This window comes from Mauremys mutica, chromosome 2, assembly GCF_020497125.1.
Source record: "Mauremys mutica isolate MM-2020 ecotype Southern chromosome 2, ASM2049712v1, whole genome shotgun sequence".
NCBI classification, from domain to species: domain Eukaryota; kingdom Metazoa; phylum Chordata; order Testudines; family Geoemydidae; genus Mauremys; species Mauremys mutica.
Genome location: NC_059073.1, coordinates 69,117,884 through 69,127,691, shown reverse-complemented (window position 1 = coordinate 69,127,691; position 9,808 = coordinate 69,117,884). Strand labels below are relative to the sequence as shown.

Below are 9,808 nucleotides of genomic sequence, written 5' to 3'. Positions count from 1 at the left end.
ATCTGTTTTATTTGTCTGTCCTACCAAAAATGTTTGTGTTCATCTTAGCTAAAACTGCAGTAATGCTAACTGCACAAAAAGATGTAGCGTACAAGGATAAAGAGCAATTTTAACGGTTCATTGCAACGTACTGTGCAGTGGAGGAAATGTCTAGTAAAATACAATCAATTATTGCAACCAGTAGAGGGCCTGCTATGTTTGACACAAAAGCTTAAAGAATGAACACTTTCAAGCCCATCCTCCACTAAAAAAAAAAAATCCTTAGTATGACATCATGGGATAGAGGACAGCAATGAGGCCTATGCTGCATTCTAATCAGAAAGCATGCAGAAGCCATTCAGCAGAGCATTACCCAAATCAGCAAGCCACTTTGTATTTCTTCACTAAGCAATAGGGGTTTTTTTTCCACACCATCTTTACCTTGCAAGCACAGAAGTGCAATTTCAAAAGGAAGACTGCAGAAATCAAATTGATGGCCAAATAAATGGTCTGTGAAGGCCAAGGAGCTGTGAGAAGGAACTGCAAATTTCTGGGCTCAGAAATCCAGTACATCTAGAACCGGTGCTTTTTATTTGTCTATTCTTTAAGAGGCTGTATGGTCTGCTGACCAAATGCTAGAGCCAAGCAACTCACGAGAGCTGTATGCATGCATATTTATTGCTTCCGATTCTTCTGTTTGGACAAAGAAGATGTGTGAGCTGAAACATGCTGGTAAATCAGGTATGAGTGTTGGGAGTAAAGTCTCCTTCAAGCTCCCAGTCCAGCTCATTGATGAACAGGGGCAGCAGATGATCATGGGAGAGCAGGAGTACAGTGGGACAGTCCTTTTTCACTCACCTGGTAAGTTACTTGAATGATATTAAAGACAGGAACTAAAAACTAAAAGGCTGAGTGATGTACACACATAGCCAGTGAAAGCAGGCAAGAGGATAATGTCCCTATGCCTTTAAAAACATTCATTAATTAGTCCTGAATGCATAATCAATCCTATGTTTATCTGAAAGTTACCCAGAGAGATGGGGCTGCATTTATGTCTACTTGCAAAAGGCAATGCAAAAAGTGGTGGAATCAGTGTTCTCTAATGTGGAGGAGCCAGGGAAACTTTTTTTGTCTCTTTAAAAAGACAACAATATTGATCACAAATGTAAATATCTACTTGAAACCCCTTAGTATTTTTGAAATAGCATGTATCATTTTTCTTTTGTAAGGGCTGTTTTGCCATTTATGTATTTTCTGTGCTTTTGTCTGTTTTTAGAAGATTTTTCCTCTTCTGTTCTCCACTGAACTCTCAGCTCACTGATAAAATGCAGTATTTAAAGGAAAAGGCTTTCACTGGTGAGGAGTGATATCAACCCAAAGGAAAGCAATGCTGGCTTTTGATGCAAACTTGCACTCTAAGAGTATGTCTGCACTACAAGTGCAGGTGTGGTAGTAGCACAGGTAGGCATATCTGCACTAGCTTTAATCTAGCTAGCATGGGGAACAATCATAGTGAAGACGTGGTGCCATAGGCTTGTGCTCAAGCCACCTGAGTACAAGACTGCCAGGGAGTTTGGACACATATTTGAGTTGCTAGCCCGTACCGCCACATCCACACTATTACTACCCTTGCTAGCTAGAATAATCACACCTTCACTTGCAGCGTAGACATACCTTAAATGAGATTGTTTTCCTCTATCATAATGCAGTGCTCCTTACACTGGAAAGATACGTCAATACAGATTAAGGACACTTTCCTCAGATCTATACTGATTTGAGGCATAATTTAAATGGAAAAGTAATGCAGAGTAGCTCTCTTATAGGGCCTAAACTGGTGTTAAATGAATTCTTCCATCTGGAGTCTTCTCCAGGTAATTGTATGCTTATTATGTAACCAGAATAACATTGTTGAGTGCAAGTCCGAAGGGCACTGGGGAATGTGGGTGGTGGGAAGATACTTGTGTGTTCCAGCTGATGGCAAGACACTCTAGCAGATTTAGAATTAGCCCCCTATCCTACTGCATGTGTCCCACACTTTGTCCTAATACAGTAATAATCATAATGGGCATACACATCCCACCACTGGAGGAAGGACATTTGCTAATTGAATGTCTGCTTTAATCAAGTGTCTGGCCATCAGCTGGCAAACTCAAGAGGGATGTCCTAAACCAGTGCTTGTCAAAGCCAGTCCGCCGCTTGTTCAGAGAAAGCCCCTGGAGGTCTGGGCCAGTTTGTTTACCTGCCACATCCGCAGGTTCAGCCAATCACAGCTCCCACAGGTCGTGGTTCGCCGCTCCAGGCCAATGGGGGCTGCAGGAAGGGCGGCCAGCACATCCCTCGGCCTGCACCACTTCCCACACCCGCAGTTGGCCTGGAGCAGTGAACCGCGGCCAGTGGGAGCCGGGATCGGCCAAACCTGTGGACGCGGCAGGTAAAAAAACTGGCCCAGACCGCCAGGGGCTTTCTCTGAACAAGCAGCAGCCTAACTTTGAGAAGCACTGTCCTAAACCACCAAGTTGCACCTCTTCAAACTGGGAGCAGAAAACATTAGAAATCCCATAATGGAGATGGCTCATGTGGGATTTCCTGCCCTGTTTTGCAGAAGTTTAGATAAGAATTGCAGTGTTTGGGGTGTTTGTTCAACCTGTACTTCCAAACCTTTTATGGTTTGTACGTTTATGGTTTGCTCTGCACAATCCTTAACCCTGCTTACCTGACAAACCTAAGAGAATACTATCACGGACACACATGATACCGCTCTTTACTTTTAAGACCCTTGAGAGCTTAGCTCTACACTACCTATCAAGTCCAATGTGCTAATGAGCCATTGGCCGCTCCCCTGCACTTCTGCCGATATGCCAGCTTTCATTATCCATTAGTCCAATTTTTTCCCAAGACCCTTTATGCTTTTTCCTATGCCCTTTCTTATGCATGAGAGTTGCTTTCCCCATCCCCTTCCAAATCCATAAAGCCGCTGTTTTACCCTCCTTCAAATCCCATCTTAAAACTACTTTCCACCATGGTGCCTACAAAATGGTCAAAAATGGCTAGGCAGCTGGTGGTGCTGTTACTGCTGGTTATCATACTTAGAATGAACATTTCACTCCTAGGTTGTCTGCTGTCATATGCTACAATAGACTCTGCTCCAAAGACCTTACTGTCTTTTTTTATAATACAAGCTAGCACAGTGCAGCTTTGAGTCCTGATCGGGGCTATAGGAACTCCTGCTGTACAGATAATAAATACTAATGATAAGGATAGGTAATATAGGAAACCCCTTCCTGCCTCAGAATGTAAGCTCCCATTTCCCCATGGGTACATTTTAATAAGTCATTACATTTGTAACAATGTAAAACATCATGTTATTGGAAAATAACTAAAATAATAATAATAATAATAATCCCAATATGCAGTAGCTCATCTTCCAACCTATTAATGCATATCATGAATCACGTGCCATCCTCAAAGAAAGGGCACATCCCAAGAAGTGTTTTGCACTAAGGCTGTCAATTAATTGCAGTTAAATTTAATTAATGCATTATTTTTTAATGTTCGTCATCAGCATGGAAGCGTGTCTTCTAGAATGATGGTCGAAGCATGAAGGGGCATTCAAATGTTTAGCATATCTGGCACGTAAATACCTTGCAATGCCAGATACAACAGTTCCATGCAAACAACTGTTCTCACTTTCAAATAAGAAGCAGGCGGCATTATCTCCAGTAAATTTAAGCAAACTTGTTTTGTCTTAGCGATTGGCTAAACAAGAAATACGACTGAGTGGACTCGTAGGCGCTAAAGTTTTAAATTGTTTTGTTTTTGAATGAAGTTATGTATAAAGGATAATAATTCTACATTTGTAAGTTGCACTTTCACAATAAAGAGATTGTACTACACTACTTATCTGAGGTGAATTGAAAAATATTATTTTTTATCTTTTTTATGGCGCAAATATTTGTAATAAAAAATAATAATATAAAGTGAGCACACATACACTTTGTATTCTATATTGTAATTGCAATCGATATATTTACAAATGTAAAAAACATAGAAAATATTTAAATAAATGGTATTCTATTATTAACAGTGCAATTAAAACTGCAATTAATCACAATTTGTTTTTAATCTTGCGATTAATCACAATTCATTTTGTAATCATTTGACAGCCCTATTTTGCACCTAAACAAAGCTATCAGACTCGGCCTAGAGCACACAATATTGGGGGTAAAAAGCAATAGAAGGTACCAAAAATGTAACTACCACATTTGCAGTGTTTATCCAAAGGCATCCAAATGGCCAGAAGCAGGGAAAGAGTTATTTGGTGTTCATATTGGCTGTCTAGAATATTAGGACTTTGCTTATGGTGGGATGTCTCCCTTTAGGTTGATTGGTGTTAATCACTCCTCTCCTTTTCTTACTTGACTTCCTCGTTCATAGTATGCTGAAGTAATCCGGGCTTTTGTCTTGATGATGCTATTTATTGTAATAATACTTATCCTCTGTTTCTCTGTGTCATTCTGTAGATTGGGTTACAAAACTGTGTTTTTCCTCTTACTTATTTCATGATAGGATAGTAATCACCCCTCTCCTAGCTTGATACAGAATCAGCCTGAAAGGGAAGAATACCTTCTCCCTAATCTCCCTCTTTCCTACCTACCTCTAAAAGTAATGCCACCCAGAGGTAATCTCCCACCCCTTCTTCTTGCTTGCTGAATTACCCCAACATTGAATCTCCTCCTTTAGCTGCTCACCCAGAAATTGAGGGCTTGGTTCTCCAATGTCCTTCACCTAGCATAGTAATTTACACATGTGTTTAACACTCACATTGCACTCAGCTGACAACACAAAGAGTAGTGCAATGGGCCTGAGTCTTTGACCCAGATGTCAAGTAATGCTTCTTTCATTCCCCAAGAGGTAGGTCAGACTTGATAAAGTCATTGATAATTATGCCTGTCAAGCTCTCCGGCAGTGGCTCAAAAGCATGAGTATCAGACTCAGGGCAGACTGTTAGAAAGCAGGGCACACCAAATTGGTTGTGAGTTCTATACTTAGATTTCACCTATCAAGTGTAAACTCCTTAGGCACTATAGCAGCCCAACCATGGAGTCACAGACAGTCTCCTTGGGTACTCTGATCTATCTTGCCACCCAGGTGAGGCTGTCTTTGTCACAGATGGTCCCTTACACCAAAGATCACAGCAATATTGAGGTTAGTTCCAGTCCCATAAACCAGTCACTTACCCCATGTCAGTAGCACCTTAGATCTCACACCAAATCCTATAATAAACTATCAAAAGATTTATTAACTAGGAAAAGGAAATAAGAGTTATTTACAAGGTTAAAGCAGGTAAACATGTATACAACATGAATGAGTCCCACTCTAAGTTTCAAAAGGTAATCGAAGCTTCTATAATAAGCAAGCTCTAGATGTGCTTTAGAGCTAACCCAGGCCAAGAAGCTGGGGAGCCCTTGCTTATGCATAGAAATCTCTCCCCCCCGCCCCCAAGTTTAAGCAACATAGAGGTAAAGTTTCTTCTTCTTATTAGGGATTTTTATTCCCTTCCTCCCAGAGTTCAAACTAATGGTGTGAGTACACACGCATCTCTCCTCTTCATGGGGGCGGGTGTGTGTCTGTGTGTGGAACAGGAGTGTAGTTAACAAAATCTTTGTTCTTTGATGTTCCACAATGGTTCATTTGGTTTCATCGGTCTTCTTGGTGGGCAGGACCTAACACCTTCCATAAGAAGCCAGCATTTTATATTAATTAATGCTTCTTTCCTGTTTGATGACTTACACAAAATTACAGAGGATTACAATGTGAACATTTAATATCACCTATAACGTGGGGTACAATTGTTATAAGTGAGATTAATACATGTATCATCTTATAAGCATTTCATAAAGTCTAAACACTAAACACATTTTTATGACTTTAATACTTATTTTAACAATACAAACACACAGGTGATCCAGACTCATTTTGGCTGTGCATTTCTTAGTATTAAGTTGAGGCCTATGCACATGAGCTGGCACCTGGTCTGCCAGAGTCTCAAAGCTCATAGTATTTGTGCAGAAGTTCCAACCTTTTTATCAAATGTGCAATTTCCTGTCCCATTTCTGCATGCAGGCTGGGCAACCGTGCACATTAATATGGTACTTATTTTGTGAAGGCAGGGGTTCAGTATGTTTGCACAAAATGTGGGACTTTGCATAAGCCGAAGGGTTTTGTTCACATGTGTTATAGATGCCATTAAGGAGGTTCTTTGTAAATTTGTCCCTTTCTGTTATGGGAAAGTTTGCAAGAGTTTAATAGAGACAAAACCAATAGGGCTGTATTAGGTTACTTTAAAACATATGCATTTGATAGAAAATGATACTTTCTCTATTCTTTTTTGTTTTGTTTACCCTTCCTCTAGAATCCTATAGCAAAGATATAATTTTCCATCTAATTCTCTATTCAGGGCATAAATGGAACTTAAGTAGTATGTAACCCTTGTGATGGCCCTCTGCACAGCGATGAATTGCACCTGGAAAGTGTTAATTTAAAGGGCATGAGCATGATGAAAGCCAATTCCCTTAAGGATTTGAACCAATATTTTCAGCCTCTTTTTGTATTTGTGGTTCCAGAATCGGACTCCTGAGTCATCTCCGGACCCATATGTAATTCTGTGGTAGAGATCATCCTCGAATTTAGGGATTGCCAATCAGTCACTCAGTAGAGCAAGGGTAGTCAATTATTTTTTGTCAAGGTCTAAATTTCTTGGTCAAGTTATAGTGAAGGTCCAGACTCCAGAGAAAATAATAATAATAAAAAATAATGATAATTAAATAAAAAGATTTCGGGGTCTGTTCAAAAGCATCTGGCGGTCCAGATTTGGCCCATGGTCTGCCTATCTCTGCAGTTGAGTCATTTCATGGTCATGAATTGTATGATCACAAATCCAGAATCCAGGACTTGTCTAGATAAACAATTAGTGTGCAGCAAGGTCAGGTGTAACTCTATAGTGTGCCATGTGGACCCTGCTACCGTGCACTAAATGGTCCCTAGTGCATGTTGACCTACTCTTGTTAGGAAGGAACTTTTAATGTGCAGTAGCAGAGTCCAGGTGGACAGTTAGTGCACTGTAAATTTATACCCCAGCTTGCTGCATGCTAACGGTCCATCTAGACAAGCCCTCAGCCAACTTGGAAGTTTCTGATATTTTTTGGTTGCTTATCCAAGTCAATGTGAGCCTTAGTTGAACCTTCAGACCATCTAAGCTTTCCCCACCCTTAAAATACCCTCCTTTCTCCTACTTTATGATCTCTTTTCCCATCCACAGACTCTTCCCTCTACCTTTTCTTGAACCTTGCAGGATTATTCTGCACATTCCATGAATGGTCAAACTGTGTTATACTGGAAGGCACTTTAAAGTGCAGAGAAGGAGCCATGGGCACTCTCCCCAATAAGCAGCATAAGATAAAGAGAAATGCTACATTATGCTCCACCTAGCAGTTATCTACAGGGGAGAGAAGCTGGGAGAGAATTACTTATCTAAATATATCCAACTGGTTTATCTGGGGGCTAAGACAAAGTCTGAAGACAGGTCTCATTTTATCTAGATGGTTTTGCCTACTTCTATTTGTTACAACTAGAACTGGTCAAAAATATTATTGTGAACAATTTTAGAGTCGTTTTCATTTCAAAGTTCTCAAAAATAACCCATTTTTCATTATTTGGGATGGGAATCAATTTGTTCTTTTCAAAATCAAAACGGTTGGCTAGCTTATCTGGTTTATGGAAGAAGAAGAACAACAAAAAGATAACTATTTAATTAAACTTCTGTGGTAATGATTTAAGGGAAAAGGCATGACGTTTTCCCACAACAAATGAAAAATTAGGACCACGCTGACATTTTTTTCATAAAAATATTCATTTTTGAAAGGTTATTTGTTGGTGGAAAAAAATGTTGGTTGAAAATTTTTGACTATCTCTAGTTACAACATTGAATCAGACAGGTAAAGGAAACCAGCTGTAGAAGAGAGAGAATCACACAACTATGTTGTTTAGAAGCAAGGCTAGAAAAGGAAGTAGAAAAAAGGACATACCAGTATAATGAGATTTTGGTACAAAGAAAAGTGAAGTAGTGCTTCCTTAAACAAACTGCTAAGAATGGATCAGATTCTCACATGTTATAAATAGGTGCAGTTTCATTAACTTTATGACCCAAAGGTAGTCCATTCCTGTGCATGGAAGGTGCATAAAGCATTTAATTTACCCTCTGGTTATTTTAAAGACAGAATGCAGGAAGATATAGAGGTTAGAGAAAGAAGATAAAAATAAATTGTCTCCCCCGGAATTCTAAATGATAATGGGGAAATTCTGAGCCTGATGCATAAGAAATATTTACTCAAAAGTAGTGTGTCTGACATTTAATTAAATGTACAACTTGCATGATAAGTAATCTTTCCAGTGTGATCTGTGAAGGTCAGTTGTCCCAATCAAAGCCAAGCAGGTAGAAATACAGAACTTAAAGGAGACTGTTAGCCTGAAAATATTCAAACTGTTAATTTGATTTTTGTCAGGGAAATCATAAATTAGTAGTTAAAAAAATTACCAAGAGTGGCAGTGGTGAGTGTTTAATTAGAAATTATGTGCCAACTCTATTTTTAATTGCAATAGACGTAATGTAATAATGCTGCAAGAGAGAGAGAGACTGGATTTGCCTTGAACAAGCTGGCATGATTAGTATGGCTGTACTGAATACACAACCACATTTTCTCAGACTTAACTAGAGCATCTGAAATTATCCTTGAGTGAGCTGAACAGTCTCTCGCTGTGACCCAAGCAAAGCTGAAGTGCAGGAAACACTGAAACCCATCCCACACTGAACAAAATATGTCCAGGATGAGTGAGCAGCACTGCTCCACAAAACAATCAGCTCTTCCTAAGGTGGAGGGGGGATTGTTATGTTCGCCACAGCAGTTTTGCAGAGCTGCCAAGTCATATAGATGGTGTGTCCATCTATTCCACCTGCACAACCATTTCATAATGATGCTATTCACATGGCAGGTTTAGGATTGCTCACTATTGTCTGCCTTATTTTGGAGCCAGAATTTAACACTGTGGTGGCGTCTCTTTCTAAATTCAATTTGTTGTTGGCACACATCACTAAACCAGAAATAAATGGCTGGATTGAACCCGGCCCTCCACAGATGCACTCAGCTCTCTCCTATCCCATGATCCCTACTGCTGCAGTGGGGGAGGGGATTTCCAGATCCAAAATGGGAATTACCTCTTCCTCCCTCCCCAAATGCTGTTTGATGGGAGCATTTCCCTTCAAATGGGCCTTTTCCCTGCTGAGCTGGGCCACAGGGCTCCTAGGAGCTAGTAAGTTCCAACCTGCCACCCAGCGACCTGCTAACAGTTGCTAGGATAGAAGCTGAACCACGACAGAGGATTCCAGTCCTGGAATCTGATTGGCAGAATGCTGGGGGTCCTGACTACTTCACGGCTTCTGTATGAACCCAGCAAAAGAATAGGAAGTTGTCCATGCAGCTGGGATCTCCCTGTGTAGGGATGCTGCTCCCCCTGCAATTCCTGGTCCAACTCACCTGACCCTGCCTGCTCCTGACACCCGATTTGCCCTTTGGCATGTCTTGTACTCTGATCTCCTGGTAACCTGGCCCTGCCTGCCTTCCGACACCTGCCACTTGATTTTGCCTTCTGGCTTGCCTTGGACTCTGACCTCCTGGTATCTGACCTGGCCTGACTCCTGCTCTGACCACTAGGTCAGACTGCCCATGCCCCAGTCATGACACTTACTCAGCCATGTAGGGCTAGTCATGATCTA

At 40.7% G+C, this 9,808-nt stretch overlaps 1 protein-coding gene across 1 annotated transcript in view; it reads left to right on the top strand.

Annotated features, from left to right (window-relative positions):
* The first annotated feature begins 384 nt into the window (after positions 1-384).
* The window catches only part of LOC123362590, a 97,853-nt gene continuing 88,429 nt past the window's right edge, over positions 385-9,808 (top strand). The window contains exon 1 of the mRNA XM_045002980.1: positions 385-840. Within this exon, the coding sequence (XP_044858915.1) occupies positions 612-840 (229 nt within the window). The 5' untranslated portion in view covers positions 385-611. The remainder of the gene's footprint in view (positions 841-9,808) is intronic.